This window comes from Schistocerca gregaria, chromosome 7, assembly GCF_023897955.1.
Source record: "Schistocerca gregaria isolate iqSchGreg1 chromosome 7, iqSchGreg1.2, whole genome shotgun sequence".
NCBI lineage: Eukaryota > Metazoa > Arthropoda > Insecta > Orthoptera > Acrididae > Schistocerca > Schistocerca gregaria.
In genome coordinates this window covers 184,399,137-184,416,884 of record NC_064926.1, presented here as the reverse complement: position 1 = coordinate 184,416,884, position 17,748 = coordinate 184,399,137, and the positions used below count along the sequence as shown (strand labels likewise).

Below are 17,748 nucleotides of genomic sequence, written 5' to 3'. Positions count from 1 at the left end.
AGGGTTAATGCGGCCGTGGTGGCTTTACTTCATAAACTGCACGCTCCCCCCTAATCGTAAGTTTGCGAACTATTCTATACTATACTATACTGTACTATGGCACTGCTTCTCTTGGCGCGTGCAACTGTTAACACAACAATATCCCGCGTCTGGGCGGCCATGCGCGAGCCGCCAAGATAAAAGAATTGAACTATAGTCATCCCTCATTGAAGTCACATTGGGTGGTTCAGCATTGTTTTATCTGTTTGTTGTGACCCTCTTCTATCTATTGGTTCCACAAATGCATCACTGCTGTAGTTTATTCCATTTGAGCTCATTCACAAGTCAGTATTGTGCCCCTGCATTTCAACTTAATTCCACATTTCTACCTCTATAGTAAGCTCACCATTGGCTGAATGCGGGTTAACACTAATCTTTCCAGTCATACAAGAGATCACTGCTAGGCCTATGTGTGATCACCTGTCTGCCATCACAATTATTTATTGCTGGTACACCGCTGTATGCACATCTGAATGTGGATATTGATGCCATTATTTCTAGATGTTGAACATTTACGAATATTAAGGTGTCATTTATCAAAATTTTGTCCTGCATTGCAACATGCTTTGTACTAGAATAGATGTTGTGTTTCTTTCACATTTCTCTATCATTGATTTAAGAAAGTTATGTGGACTTAATATTTTAAGTTAAGATTCTCATTTAATACTTCAGTTTCACTTCAGACTTAGGTAATAATGAATCTGTATGTACAGTGCACTTATGTTAGTGTTGTTACTAATATTCTTCATGCAGTTTCATCACAGGGATCCTGGCCTTGTGGGTCTCTTGGCATCAGATGCTGTTCCAGATGATCATGTTGTTTATTTTGGTATTATTTCGGATGGCATCCACACTCACCCTGCTGCTCTGAGAATAGCACATCGAACTCATCCTAAAGGTTATAAAGCCAGAGCTTGGTTATCCATATAACAAATATCTGATTCTCTCTTGTAAGTTTTGTACTCCCAATGTTAATACAGATAGTACTCATTTTCCATAAATTAATTTTATAACACTAACTACCAAGTTATATTTATACAAAATGTTCGCCTTCTGTTGTTCATAATGTCACTAAGAAGACTATTTTCTGGGGCAGGTTTGGTGCTGGTTACTGATGCAATTTCTGCACTGGGCCTAGAAGAGGGAATGCATCAGCTTGGTCAACTTTCTGTAGAGGTAAAGGCTGGTTGTGCATATATTGCTGGCACTGATACTCTTTGCGGTAGCATAGCAACTATGAGTGAGTGTGTCAAATTCTTCAAAGAAGCTACATGTAAGTGAAACATGTATAACACATAATAAATTTGGGAAATTTAATTGGCCTGCAGAAGAGAAGTAGCACTACTCATATAGAGGTTTAGTTGGATATAAGAAATTAAATACTGACAGGACATCTTAATATTAGTGCAAAAACTTTCCAAAGGTCTGAACATGACTGTCAAGTGTTCTTTGTGAATTGCATTTTTGTTTCGATCACATACTTTCTGTAATGTACAAGACTTGTTTTTGGAACTAATAAAATAAAAGCCTTCCATTTTACTGCTTTGCAGACTTATTAGACGAGAGGACAAATGCTCTTCAATCATTACATCTAGCAGTGTGAAGAACTGCAACACACTCCGTGAACTCCATCCTGTATCTCCAGAGTATTGTCTTGTTGGTGTCTTCATTTGATTGATGACATGAAGAATCAATAATCAAAGTTTGCTGTTTCCTTTAAAAGCTTGTATTTTCATGACTGTCATGGAAGTAATGTTGCTCTCTGCACAAACTTCATATATATATATATATATATATATATATATATAAAGATGCTGTGACTTACCAAACGAGAAAGCGCTGGTAGATACACACACACACACACACACACACACACACACACACACATTCATCCGCACATATACAGACACAGGCAGACATATGTAAAGGCAAAGAGGTTGGGCAGAGATGTTAGTCGAAGTGCAATTACAGAGGCAAAGATGTTGTTGAATGATAAGTGATGTACAAGGGGTGGCAACTTGAAATTAGCTGAGGTTGAGGCCTGGTGGGTAACGGGAAGAGAAAATATATTGAAGGGCAAGTTTCCATCTCCGGAGTTGTGATAGGTTGGTGTCAGTGGGAAGTATCCAGATAACCTGGACGGCGTAACACTGTGCCAAGATGTGCTGGCCGTACACCAAGGCATGTTTAGCCACAGGGTGATCCTCATTACCAACAAACACTGTCTGCCTGTGTCCGTTCATGCGAATGGACAGTTTGTTGCTGGTCATTCCCAAATAGAAGACTTCACAATGTAGGCATGTCAGTTGGTAAATCACGTGGGTGCTTTCACATGTGGCTCTGCCTTTGATCGTGTACACCTTCCGGGTTACAGGACTGGAGGAGGAGGTGGTGGTGGGAGGGTGCATGGGACAGGTTTTACACTGGGGGCAGTTACAAGGCTAGGAGCCAGAGGATAGGGAAGGTGATTTGGGGATTTCATAGGGATGAACCAAAAGGTTACGAAGGTTAGGTGGATGGCAGAAAGAGACTCTTGGTGGAGTGGACAGGATTTCATGAAGGATGGATCTCATTTCAGGGCAGGATTTGAGGAAGTCGTATCCCTGCAGGAGAGCCACATTAAGAGTCTGATCCAGTCCCGGAAAGTATCCTGTCACAAGTGGGGCACTTTTTGGGTTCTTCTGTGGGAGGTTCTGGGTTTGAGGGGATGAGGAAGTGGCTCTGGTTATTTGCTTCTGTACAAGGTCGGGAGGGTAGTTGTGGGATGTGAAAGCTGTTTTCAGGTTATTGGTGTAATGGTTCAGGGATTCAGGACTGGAGCAGATTCGTTTGCCACGAAGACCGGAGCTGTAAGGAAGGGATCGTTTGGTATGGATTGGGTGCTAGCTGTCATAATGGAGGTACTGTTGCTTGTTAGTGGTTCTGATGTGGACGGGTGTGTGAAGCTGGCCATTGGACAGATGGAGGTCAACGTTGAGGAAAGTGGGATGGGATTTGGAGTAGGACCAGGTGAATTTAATGGAACCAAAGGAGTTGAGGTCGGAGAGGAAATTCTGGAGTTCTTCTTCACTGTGAGTCCAGATCATGAAGATGTCATCAATAAATCTGTACCAAACTTTGGGTTGGCAGGCCTGGGTAACCAAGAAGGCTTCCTGTAAGCGACCCATAAATAGGTTGGCGTACAAGGGGGCCATCCTGGTACCCATGGCAGTTCCCTTTAAGTGTTCGTATGTCTGGCCTTCAAAAGTGAAGAAGTTGTGGGTCAGGATGAAGCTGGATAAGGTAATGAGGAAAGAGGTTTTAGGTAGGGTGGCAGGTGATCGGTGTGAAAGGAAGTGCTCCATCGCAGCGAGGCCCTGGACGTGTGGGATATTTGTGTATAAGGAAGTGGCATCAATGGTTACAAGGATGGTTTCTGGGGATAACAGATTGGGTAAGGATTCCAGGTGTTCGAGAAAGTGGTTAGTGTCTTTGATGAAGGATGGGAGACTGCATGTTATGGGTTGAAGGTGTTGATCTACGTAGGGAGAGATACATTCTGTGGGGGCTTGGTAACCTGCTACAATGGGGTGGCCAGGATGTTTGGGTTTGTGAATTTTAGGAAGTAGGTAGAAGGTAGGGGTGCGTGGTGTTGGTGGGGCCAGGAGGTTGATGGAGTCAGGTGAAAGGTTTTGTAGGGGGCCCAAGGTTCTGAGGATCCCTTGAAGCTCTGCCTGGACATCAGGAAATGGATTGCCTTGGCAAACTTTGTGTGCAGTGTTGTCTGAAAGCTGACGCAGTCCCTCAGCCACATACTCCCGATGATCAAGTGCCACGGTCATGGAACCCTTGTCAGCCGGAAGAATGGCGATGGATCGGTCAGCCTTCAGATCATGGATAGCCTAGGCTTCAGCTGTGGTGATGTTGGGAGTAGGATTAAGGTTTTTCAAGAAAAATTGGGAGGTAAGGCTGGAAGTGAGAAATTCCTGGAATGTTTGGAGAGGGTGATTTTGAGGAAGAGGAGGTGGGTCCCGCTGTGATGGTGGACAGAACTGTTCCAGGCAGGGGAGTTGGGCCAGTAGGAGTAGGATTCGGATTATTTTTCTTCATGGCAAAGTGATATTTCCAGCAGAGCCTATGAGTGTAGGACAGTAAATCTTTGACAAGGGCTGTTTGGTTGAATCTAGGAGTAGGGCTGCAGGTGAGGCCTTTGGATAGGACTACTGAATTGGGGTGTTGTGGTTCCAGATTGTGTTGACTATAATTTTGAGGTTTTGGGGGGAGTGGAGTTGGAAGTGAGAGATTGAGTAGATGGAAGAGACTGGGTCTGTGTGCAATGAGAGGAGGTTGAGGTTTGTTGGAAAGGTTGTGGAGGGTTGGTGAGTTGCCTTTCCGGAGGTGGGAAACCAGGAGATTGGATAGCTTTTTGAGGTGGAGGGTGGCATGCTGTTCTAATTAGTGGTTGTCCAGTATGAGGATGCTCTGAACAGCCGGTGTGGATGTGAGAGAGGAAAGATTGAGGACTTTGATTAGGGATAGGAGTTGATGAGTGTGTTCATTGGCTGAGTTAATGTGTAGGTTTAGGCGAGTGAGGGCTATGGATTGTTCAGTTTGGAACTGGTATAGGGATTGATGGAATGAAGGGTTACAGCCAGAGATGGGAACTTTAAGTGTGAGTCCTTTGGGGGTAATTCCAAATGTCAGACAAGCCTGAGTAAATAAAATACGGGAGCGTAATCTGGCTAGGGCGAAGGCATGTTTGCGGATGGAATTTAAATAAAACAATGGTGTCGTAGGGATGTTGTGAGGGTGAAATGGTATAAGAAGGTGGAAAGTGTAACATGAGGCTAAAGTGAAAATAAAAATATATGGGGAGAGATAAAGGTGAACTAGAAAGCAACTGGAGTTCTGGTGTGAAAAAAGTTGAAAACGTGTTGGTTTAAGCTGAGCTATGTTGGTCCTGTGGTGAACTTAGGTTGGTAAACAACGATGTGTACAAAGGTTAGGTAGTTGTGTTGCCTCCAAAACACATTAAAGGGCGGAGAAATTGGGAAAATTTAAAAAAAACTGCGTGTAAATGTATTAAAAGTACTGGTTATGTGGTGGCAGATCGTGAAAATGAAGTTAAAAATTGTCTGACGAAGCCGGCCGCGGTGGTCTCGCGGTTCTAGGCGCGCAGTCCGGAACCGTGGGACTGCTACGGTCGCAGGTTCGAATCCTGCTTTGGGCATGGATGTGTGTGATGTCCTTAGGTTAGTTAGGTTTAAGTAGTTCTAAGTTCTAGGGGACTAATGACCACAGCAGTTGAGTCCCATAGTGCTCAGAGCCATTTTTTGTCTGACGAAGGAATAATAACGTTAAAACCTTTTGGAAGCTGCTAAAAACTGATCGGTTATATTGGAAAAACTGGAATGGAAATAAAACGAAAGTTGTTAGAACTAGCCGAAATGGTTTTTTAATAGGTGAAAGGAACTAAATCCCCAAACCACCTTCCTACCCTCTGGCTCCTACTCTTGTAACTGCCCCCAGTGTAAAACCTGTTCCATGCACCCTCCCACCACCACCTAATCCACTCCTGTAACCCAGAAGGTGTACACGATCAAAGGCAGAGCCACATGTGTAAGCACCCACATGATTTACCAACTGACATGCCTACACTGTGAAGCCTTCTATGTGGGAATGACCAGCAACAAACTGTCCATTCGCATGAACGGACACAGGCAGACAGTGTTTGTTGGTAATGAGGATCCCCCTGTGGCTAAACATGCCTTGGTGTACGGCCAGCACATCTTGGCACAGTGTTACGCCGTCCAGGTTATCTGGATACTTCCCACTGACACCAACCTATCACAACTCCGGAGATGGGAACTTGCCCTTCAATATATTTTCTCTTCCCGTTACCCACCAGGCCTCAACCTCCGCTAATTTCAAGTTGCCACCCCTTGTACATCACTTATCATTCAACAACATCTTTGCCTCTGTACTTCTGCCTCGACTGACATCTCTGCCCAACCTCTTTGCCTTTACATATGTCTGCCTGTGTCTGTATGTGTGTGGATGGTGTGTGTGTGTGTGTGTGTGTGTGTGTGTGTGTGTGTGTGTGTGTGTGTGTGTGTGTATCTACCAGTGCTTTCTCGTTTAGTAAGTCGCAGCATCTTTGTTTTGTTTTTTTATATATATATGTCAGTTGGTTCTACTGAGAAATTCATCAATTGAGTAGGAGGAGTTGTCCACTAATAAATCCTTTAGGCTTCTCTTAAACTGAATTTCGTTGGTTGTTAAGCCTTTTTATGGCTGCTGGCAAGTTATTTAAAATGTGCCATCCTGAATAATGCACACCTTTTTGTACAAGAGTAAGTGACTTTAAATCTTCGTGAAGATTATTCTTATTTGTAGTATTCATGCCATCAGACAAAAGCAACCTTGTAAAAGAACAAACATAGCAAGGTTCCTTTGGAAAACACTCGGCATTGAAGGCAACAGCAGCATCAACATTCCTCCTACATTCTCTGCAATCAGGATCATTTCAGTGTTTTCTTCTGTGGTTGCAACATTCTTCATTCACATGCATGTCTGTTCTCCACATTATTGGTGGGTGTGCAGAGCAATAAACATTGTGCTAATATTGTAGGTTTAGAACCACATCTGTTCTAGTCTGCACAATACATGAGCTCTGGTCACAGTGTACTGCTTGTTATGATACATCATAGTTCACTATATGGCCACTGTAGCTTAATTCCTCACTGTTAGCTAGTTTCAATGGTTCGCTGCGTTTCCATTGCACATTTTCATGTTCTATCACGTATGGCACTATGCCATAATAAAGAACCAAATGTGAGATAATACAGTACTGGTGCTCCAAGAAAATGTACATCTGAATCTGGACATATGAATGTGCATTTTAAGCCAAATTATGCATTTTAGTATGGTTCACGAAATTCTGATGCTCTTGGAGTATCCTCTAATGTCTTGTTTCTAATGTAAGATCTTTTATTGTTTTACATGTACGAACATGGGCACCTTGCATCATAGTAGCTGCTTAAGCGCGGTGACACCTGTTTATCTGGCGCTCTCTGGCAACTGCTGAAATGAACATATTTCTAACAGTTCACGGGAAAATATTGTGAATGGTTGTTTGAAAAGTGTTACTTTCAAATCAAATTTCCTTTTACGCAAGATGAACAACGTGCAAGAATGTATGATGTGATTTTTTAAATCACAGAGTGTTTGACTCTCATTTAAAAATCAACTCCTTGAGGATGACTGTGTAGAAGAACTTCGAGCCCAGAAGATCAGACATTTATGTGACACATTTATGAGATGTATCTTAAAATGTAACACGCACAAAAAAGACCAACATTATATGAGAAAGCTGAGCTTCTCTTGCAGCTTATACTTTTAGAAACCAATATTATATGTGAATTTTTTTTTTCTTTTCTTGTAGCAACACTATGTATATTAACTTAAACCATTAACTTTTCCTATTTGTGTGTTCGTGCTTCTTGCTATTGGCTGACTACATCCCGTGTCCTATGATCTGAATGTCCGCTGTCACCAGCTGGCGAGATCACATGACATGAGCTATGACTGACTTCCAAAAGCGCATCGCAATCTGGATTTCAGTGCTTCAGAAAGTAACATGCGGTGTTTGGTGGATTTCGAATTTATACTTTTGTAATACGAAAATATGCAGTATACATTTTGCTGCAGATCAAAGATCTTCTAAAGTGCCGAGAAATTCTACGCCAATGTATAAAACCATAACCATTCAAAGGATTAACACGTTTTACAGTTCCGAGGAAAAGTATACAGTCACTTAACAAGAAAAAGTGTGTTTTCACCCAGGAGACAATGTGTTTTTAACCAGGAAAAATCCAGGATTTATTTTTAAATTTTATTTATTTATTATTATTTTTTCCCCCTTGTCCTCTTATACACCCTGGTTTGTGTGTCGAATTTGGTAGAAATCACCCATCCATAATTGAAGTTCGAGTTTCAAAATGCTGTAGAAAGAGAACCACTGCTCATATTACGGCAAATTTGAACAGCATATTATTGTCTCGGGGGAACATCATGGAACAAAATAAGATTTAGTGAAAATTTTACCAATGGATGACATTGTAAGCATTATAATGTACATGATGTCAGCTACAAAATCACAGTGAGATGGCTATGGTAAGAGCTGCACATTACACCATCCATACTGTTAAGTGTACCTGACTGCAGAAGCTCAGCAGTGATAAGCCCGTCCACCATAGCAAGGTCGAACCATATCAGACGGAAAAAAATTGGTTACAATGTAGTAGTATTGATCTACTTTATCAGCCTGCGTTGCTAGGGCTGCGTGTGTGACGGGCACGGATGGGGGATGGTTGAAACTGATGGTGGAGGGATGCGTAGAGAGAATGGGTGGGAGGCCAAAAACTGTATAAAAAGCAAAACGACATTGGTTTTTAATTGTCCCGGGACCAAAAACCAGATATAAAGCAAAATGACATCAATTTCTAATTGTCAATATGTTGTCCACTGTTTCTACTATAAGTTTAAATCGAGAAATAGCATGTTCCACAACAGATCGGAATGTATTGGGTGTCACTTTAGGAACACATCTTTCAGATTACCCCACAGCCAGAAGTCACGCGGATTAAGATAGAAAATCTATAGGAAATTTATGGCTGATAATTCTAGCATTTCCAAAATTCCTCTCCAGCAGCTGCTTCACTCATTGTGGAATGTGTAGAGGTAGGTCATCTTGCACAAAAATGATCCTACACACACATCCACACTGTTGAAGGGTTGGAATGATGTTGATGTGTGTAGTGTTCACCAGTGATGGTACAGGTAAAAGGACCTGCGTGATCCATCTCCTTAAGAAAATATAGCTGTATGATAAATGCTGCCATCAAGCTGCACCACACAGTCACCTTTGCAGAATGTATGGGTACTGTTTGTTGTGTGCACATTTTCTATTTCTTGGAGATGGAAATTGGCTCCATTTGTCCACAAAATGTCCCATGGCCATTTATTGTCCATGTGAGCAAGGAATTCCAGATGAATGTTTGTCTTGAACTGCCCTTCTTTGAACTTTTTTGGTGTCCTGTATCAATCCTATCTCACGTGGATCCCACACGCACAGCACTGCTCCAGAAGAGGACAGACAAGCGTAGTGTAGGTGGTCTCCCTAGTAGATCCATTGCATCTTCTAGGACTTCCACCAATAAAACAGTGTCTTTGGTTAGATTTCCTCACAACTTTATTCATGTGATCATTCCATTTTAAGTTTTTCATAATTGTAATCCATAAATATTGAGTTAAATTCACAGCCTTTAGATTTGCACGATTTATCATGTGCCTGAAATTTAGTGGATTCCTTTTACTATGCATGTGGATGAATTCACACTTTTCCTTCTTCAGGTAAAATTGCCACTTTTTGCACCATACAGACATCATGCCTAAGTCATTTTGCTGTTGTTTTTGAACTTCTTATGACTTTCCCAGGTGGTAAGTGACATCATCATCTCTAAACAATGTAAGAGGGCTTCTCAAATGCTCCTAAATCAGTTGTGTAGATTAGGAACAGAAGAGGGCCTATAATACTTCCTTGGGGAATGCCAGATATCACTTATGTTTTAATCATTAATTTTCCATAAATTACCACGTACTGTGACCTGACAGGAAATCATGAATCCAGCTGCACAACTGAATTGATACTCCATTGTTGTTGTTGTCGTCTTCAGTCCTGAGACTGGTTTGATGCAGCTCTCCATGCTACTCTATCCTGTGCAAGCTGCTTCATCTCCCAGTACCTACTGCAACCTACATCCTTCTGAATCTGCTTAGTGTACTCATCTCTCGGTCTCCCTCTACGATTTTTACCCTCCACGCTGCCCTCCAATGCTAAATTTGTGATCCCTTGATGCCTCAAAACATGTCCTACCAACTGATCCCTTCTTCTAGTCAAGTTGTGCCACAAACTTCTCTTCTCCCCAATCCTATTCAATACCTCCTCATTAGTTACGTGATCTATCCACCTTATCTTCAGTATTCTTCTGTAGCACCACATTTCGAAAGCTTCTATTCTCTTCTTGTCCAAACTAGTTATCGTCCATGTTTCACTTCCATACATGGCTACACTCCAAACAAATACTTTCAGAAACGACTTCCTGATACATAAATCTATATTCGATGTTAACAAGTTTCTCTTCTTCAGAAACGCTTTCCTTGCCATTGCCAGTCTACATTTTATATCCTCTCTACTTCGACCATCATCAGTTATTTTACTTCCTAAATAGCAAAACTCCTTTACTACTTTAAGTGTGTCATTTCCTAATCTAATTCCCTCAGCATCACCCGATTTAATTTGACTACATTCCATTATCCTCGTTTTGCTTTTGTTAATGTTCATCTTATATCCTCCTTTCAAGACACTGTCCATTCCGTTCAACTGCTCTTCCAAGTCCTTTGCCGTCTCTGACAGAATTACAATGTCATCGGCGAACCTCAAAGTTTTTACTTCGTCTCCATGAATTTTAATACCTACTCCAAATTTTTCTTTTGTTTCCTTTACTGCTTGCTCAATATACAGATTGAATAACATCGGGGAGAGGCTACAACCCTGTCTCACTCCTTTCCCAACCACTGCTTCCCTTTCATGCCCCTCGACTCTTATTACTGCCATCTGGTTTCTGTACAAATTATAAATAGCCTTTCGCTCCCTGTATTTTACCCCTGCCACCTTTAGAATTTGAAAAAGAGTATTCCAGTCAACATTGTCAAAAGCTGTCTCTAAGTCTACAAATGCTAGAAACGTAGGTTTGCCTTTTCTTGATCTTTCTTCTAAGATAAGTCGTAAGGTCAGTATTGCCTCATGTGTTCCAACATTTCGACGGAATCCAGACTGATCCTCCCCGAGGTCTGCATCTACCAGTTTTTCCACTCGTCTGTAAAGAATTCGCGTTAGTATTTTGCAGCCGTGGCTTATTAAACTGATAGTTCGGTAATTTTCACATCTGTCACCACCTGCTTTCTTTGGGATTGGAATTATTATATTCTTCTTGAAGTCTGAGGGTATTTGATACTCCATAGGCACACAGTTTTATTAGAAGTCAATTTTGAGGAAAGGTATCAAAAGCTTTCTGGAAATCGAAAAATATGGAATCAGTTTGTCATCCCCTGTCAATGGCACTCATTACTTTGTGTGAATAAAGAGCTTGTTGTGTTTCATAAGAGCAATATTTTCTGACTCTGTGCTGAGTATTTGTCAATAGATCGTTTTCCTCAAGGTAACTCATAATGTTCAAACATGGTATATGTTCCAAAATCCTACTGTTAATCAGCATTAGTATGTGTGTCTTTAATTCACTGGTTACTCCTATTTCCTTTCTTGAGTATTGGTGTGACCTGTTCAACTTTTCAGTCTTTTGATAGGATCTTTCGTCAAGTTATCAGTGGTACACTATGTGATCAAAAGTATCTAAAAGTATCTGGACACTACCAAACACACCTACTGCCTGGTACGCCATATCAGAGGCCTCAGTAGTTATTAGACATCATGAGAGAGCAGAATGGGGCACTCTGCAGAACTCACGGACTTCAAACTTGGTCATGTGATTGGGTCTCACTTTTCATACATCTGTAAGCGAGATTTCCACAGTCCTAAACATCTCTAAGTCCACTGTTTCCAATCTGATACTGAAGCGGAAACATGAAGGGACACATACACCACAAAAGCGTACAGGTCGACCTCATCTGTTGACCGACAGAGACCGCAGACAGTTCTGAGGGTCATAATGTGTAATAGGCAGACATCTATCCAGACCAACACATAGGAATTCCAAACTGCATCAGGATGAACAACAGTTAGACAAGAGGTGAGAAACCTCGGATTTCGTGGTTGAGCAGCTGCTCAAAAATCAAACATCGTGCCAGTAAATGCCAAATGATGCCTTACTTGGTGTAAGGAGTGTAAACATTGGATGACTGAACAGTGGAAAAACGTTTTGTCGAGTGACGAATCACTGTACACAATGTAGTGATCTGATGGCACAGTGTGGGTATGGCGAATGCCCGGTGAACGTCATCTGCTAGCGTGTGTAGTGCCAGCAGTAAAATTCGGAGGCGGTAGAGTTATGGTGTGGTTACATTTTTCATAGAGGGGGCTTGCACCCCCTGTTGTTTTGCATGGCACTGTCACAGCTCAGGTCTACATTGATGTTTTAAGCACCTTCTTGCTTCCCACTGTTGAAGAGCAATTCAGGGATAACAATTGCATCTTTCAAAACAATCGAGCACCCGTTCATAATGCATGGCCTGTGGCGGAGTGGTTACATGACCATAACATCCCTGTAATGGACTTGCCTACACAGTCCTGACCTGAATCCTATGGTGAATACCTTTGGGATGTTTTGGAACGCCGACTTCGTGCCAGGCCTCACCGACTGACATAGATACCTCTCCTCCGTGCAGCAAGCACTCTGTGAAGAATGGGCTGCCGTACCACAAGAAACCATCCAGCACCTGATTGAACATATGCCTGCGAGAGTGGAAGCTGTCATCAAAGCTAAGGGTGGGCCAACACCATATTGAATTCCAGCATTACCAATGGAGGGGGCCACGAACTTGTTAGTCATTTTCAGCCAGGTGTCCGGATACTTTTGATCACATAGTGTGTAAGCTTGCTAAGTATGGGGCCATTGTATCAGCATACTCTGAAAGGAACTTAATTGGTATACTACTTGGACCAGAAGATTTGTCATTATTAGAGAGATTCGAGCACGCACGGAGGCTTTCCAGGAGTTGTTCTTCTGCAAACCATACGCGACTAGAACAGGAAAGGGAGGTAATGACAGTGGCACGTAAAGTGCCCTCCGCCACACACCATTGGGTGGCTTGAGGAGTATAAATGTAGATTATTAAGGGGAGTACATACGTCCTATACCCACAGTGTTAAATTTGCAATTTGATGACCCATCATCTCAGAACCTGTGACAGATAGAGATCTGAAAGTTTTGGGATGTATAGTATCACACTCTTTCTGATTACTGAACCAGAATCAAAATGTACAGAGAAATAATCAGCTAGTTATGATTTTTTAAAAATGCTGTTCAATATTTTCTTTTAAATGTCCACTTTTTCTTCCATAAGTAAAAAACCGTTAGAGGTGGAGATGTTTTGGGATGTTCAGTAGCTGCAGTATACTAAGTGGTAACATAGTGAAAATTAGAGATATGTATCTGTAATAGTGCCCGAGATTATGGGTCAAACAATTTTAAAAATGTCATTTCCGGCAAATCAAGTTCAAACATTTTATTTGATATTAACTTACACATGGAGGCATGCCAGCTTCTAGAAACAGTCAGGCCAATAATCAGCATTATCTGAATCCTGTTCTTGACTATCCTGCAAACCTAGAAGCTTCCTTCTTTTCCTGCCTCTTGCTTCTTTAGTCATTTCCTCTGTTGCACGCTGGGCTTTCATGATCCTAAGTCGATCGATTCGCTGAAAGGTTTGCAGTGTGTTGGCACCTGGAGTTATACCAAGTTCCTCTAGTACCCCAATTCTTCCCTTTATACCATCATTAAAGATTATCACAAACACCCAATCATAGAGTTTTCCTTCCTACAAAGACATTTTTTGGTATGCAGGTCCAAATTTACATTACTGAAAGACTCATTCGGGTTTTGTGTTCGACCATGGAGACATTTGGAAAGAAGGTCAGGATGAGATAATTCTTTATATATTGGTTTAATAACTTCCATCACTGCAGATGGTATGCTATTTTTGTGCCTAAATTGTTCCTCGCTGCCTGAGCTTTGCAGTACTTGCACCATGAATCAGCACCAGGTGGACAAAGACCATGTATAAGTGTATCATCAGTGGAAGAATGTAGGCCACACTACTCATTTCATCCATTGTAGGTCATGTGTATTGTTTCTTATTGCCGTTCCATAATAATGCTGGAGATCATTGATGTTTTTGTCTGTAAGCCTTCCTTTACCATTTAGAATCTTTCCATATGATAACTTCTCTTTTCCTTTTGTCTGCTTCAATTTTCGGAGATGTGTTCCCATCCGTTTTTGAACGTGGCCCACACATTCAATCTTAACAATCTGCTTATTACCATAAGGTTGGCTTTCCACTACTGATTTGTAAGCTTTTGAATCACAATCCACCAAGTATTCAGTGTAAAACACACCTCTTTCCTGTTGTGAACATCTGAACATAGAAACAACTGCAGTAGCCTCGATACCCCCACTGGTTCCCTCATATTTCTTAGCACAATTTGTTTTATGGCTTTCACTTGTTTCATCAACTGATTTACATTGATGACAGTATTTAGTAAGCACTTCAATATGTAAAACTTTACCTGTGCCAACACTAGTGACAGTTGCAACTGCATTTTTTTAATGTGTGACCTCTCTTCTGCCATGTGCCATCAACTGCCACAGATAAGTCTGGTGTGTTAATTAATTCTACTGCTTCTTTAGCAGCAGCTTTCATAGAGGCAACAGCAACAGATTTGACACATTCACCAATTACTTCTGTGTACTTACTTGATCTGGTTGGTGGGTTTGGCAAGTTCAGCATTGCACATAATACTTCAGCTGTAGTCATTGCTTTCCCAACGCACCTCATTCCATACAGGAATCTAACATTGCTCTCAAACAAGTCAGCTGGCCGCGGTGGTCTCGCGGTTCTAGGCGCTCAGTCCGGAACCGCGTGACTGCTATGCTCGCAGGTTCGAATCCTGCCTCGGGCATGGATGTGTGTGATGTCCTTAGGTTAGTTAGGTTTAAGTAGTTCTAAGTTATAGGGGACTGGTGACCACAGATTGTTAAGTCCCATAGTGCTCAGAGCCCCCTTTTCAAACAAGTCATTCTTGCACTTTTCAGAAGTCCAAAATGATGTCAGAAGCCTGCAAACTTCGCAATGAATATCAAGTTTGTTAGCCAGTCCAGTCCTTGCAGATGAGTCCTCAGAGATGCCAATTTGCCCACCACAAACCTTACATGACACAGCATCTTGCAAAACTTGTCCTAACACACTCAAATCTAAAAGAACATAACCTAAACTATTTTGATCTTTGCAAATAAATAAATCCTCATGGTCTCAAAGCGTCCTCTTTGAAGCACTAGTAGGCGTGTCCTTACCACGGGTCTGTGAAAAATCTATTTTAGGATCAACACTGGATTCAGATTTTGTGATATGCTGATTTCCATGGAAATGTCGCTTCTTAAAAGAACCCTTTCTTTTCGTCATGTTGAAAAGAGGTATAAGCGTGTATAATAACACACCAAACCACTATGTTTTAAGTTCAATACTTGTGAAACATGACAACCACAAAGTAAATAAACAAAATGGATGTGCTATACCATCATTTCTGTTTACACAGTGCATCCAACCTCTTAACACAAACATTAACATGATTTCAAGGAATAAATAGCTGAAAACCACAGCCTTCTAGATTGAATAGTTCAAGAGATAGAGATACCTGTACTTAGGCAAGTCAGTGCAGAACGATCGGATAATTTTAGGCACGCATTAATAACTTTGAAACGATAAAAACTACACTTCCAAATGGAATTTTTCGACAAATAATACTTCAAATTATTCAGGAGAGATCAAATAATAATAAGAGATATTAATCCAAAAATGTCACTTTTTGACCAATTCCGCCGTACATACTCCCCTTAAGTGATTTAAGCTGCTTTGCTACCAAGGATGTCTATTTCTAAGTTACTCATGTTGGTAGTTGTTATTGATATGAATTCTGGAATATTTACTTCATCTTCTTTGGTGAAGGAATTCCAGAAAACTGTGTTTAATAACTCCACCTTAGTAGACTGATATCGATAATGTTACAATGGTTATCTCACAGTAATGGTATTGATTGTGTCATGTTGCTGATGTACTTTGTATAAACCAGAATCTATTTGGATTTTCTGCCAGATTGTGAGGCACAGTTTCATTGAGGAAGCCATTAAAAGCATCTTGCACTGAAGCCTGTGATAAGTTTCAAGCTTCAGTAAAACATCACCAATCTTGGAGAGTTTGTGTTCTTTTAAATTTAGCATGCTTTTTTGTTACTTGTGGAACAGTGTTCTGATCTGTTTTGTGTACCATGGCAGATCAGTATATATCTCATATTAATTTATTTGGTACTTCTCTCTCGACTGCCATCTATACTATTTGTTTGAATTTAAGCCACACCTGACCTGTGTTTTCACAATCAGTTCAGTAGGAGTGGAGACTGTTTCCCAGGAAGGCACCAAACACATTTTTATCTGCTTTTTTAAATAGCTATATTTTGCATTTATTTTTGGTGGATTTTGATGTTACAGTATTCAGTCTTGCTATAACGAACTTATGTTCACTAATCTGTGTAAGTGTCATAATGCTCTCTATTTGTTTAGGATTATTTGTTGCTAAGAGATCGAGTATGTTCCCACAACCATTTACACTTCAAGTGGCTCCTAAACTAATTGTTCAAAATAATTCTTGGGGAAAGCTTCAGTGTGGTTTTGGACAGCATTTTGTGCATACCACCACATTTAAACATGTATTTTTGCCAACGTATTGAGGATAGTTTGAAGTCACCAATAACAACAGCTGTATGAGAGGGGTACCCAATTGAGACGAGACACAAGTTTTCTTTGAACTGTTCAGCAACTGTACCATTTGAATCAAGTGGTCGATAAAGTGAATCAGTTATTAATTTATTCCAGTTTTGAAGTATAACCTCTACCCATACTAGCTCACGGGAACTATCTATTTTAATTTTGCTACAAGGTAAAATATGCCTAACAGCAAGAACTCCACTACTATATATATAGAGTATACTTTTCACAATGGCTTCACCTGCATGCACGGTTGACACATACATTGCACCATTCTCTCCCCCCCCCCCCCCCCCCTCTCTCTCCCTGTCCATCTTCATCTTCCTCTTCTCTCTTTCCATCTCATCCTCCTTCACACTCGCTCTGTCCACCTTTGCCTTTCTCTTCTCTCTTTCCATCTCATCCTCCTTCAGACTCTCTTAGTCTACCTCATGCTCTCCTCATGCACTACCCACCGCCCCCCAACCTCCTCTCTCTCTCTCTCTCTCTCTCTCTCTCTCTCTCTCTCTCTCTCTCTCTCTCTCTCTCTCCCCCTTTCACTGTACATCTCATCCTCCCCCTCTTTCATTATCCCTCTCCTCCACTCTTCTAAGCCATGCCCACCCCATGTGTAGCACCTGAGTAACAGAGAGATAAAGAAGGCTAATACTATGCCCAAAACACGTCTGCTGTGCAGCACAACCTGCGCATTGAAGGCTGGAAAACCAGTTGTTGCCTCTGACTAATAGGCCATCCTGCAACATGTCACTGACACACAGGCCATTGCATCCACTACACTTGCCACATTTAGTCATCAATGTCTTTCAACATTCCTAGATATGAGGATGTGGTTCCCCAGAAAACATTCATTTTAGGTCATGAGGCAATCGCTGAAATGGTGTACAGGGAACTGAGAGGTATAAATCAAATAAATTAATAAGAGATAGTATAGATCCCAAAATATACACAAAACAGTTCAGAACATTGTTGCAGAAGCAATGAAACAAGCACATATGAAACACATAGACCATCCTGCAACAGATCACTGACACTATCTCCACACAACGTCTCTGTCATGCAGGACAGCCTACATGACAGGGGCTGAAAAAAGCTGTGTTTTGTCCATTTATCCATT

General features: G+C 41.3%; 1 protein-coding gene across 1 annotated transcript in view; it reads left to right on the top strand.

Moving 5' to 3' along the window:
* The window catches only part of LOC126281192 (N-acetylglucosamine-6-phosphate deacetylase), a 106,081-nt gene that overhangs the window by 79,477 nt on the left and 8,856 nt on the right, over positions 1-17,748 (top strand). Inside the window, exons 6-7 of the mRNA XM_049979900.1 lie at positions 793-937; positions 1,136-1,312. Coding sequence (XP_049835857.1) covers positions 793-937; positions 1,136-1,312 — 322 coding nt within the window. The remainder of the gene's footprint in view (positions 1-792; positions 938-1,135; positions 1,313-17,748) is intronic.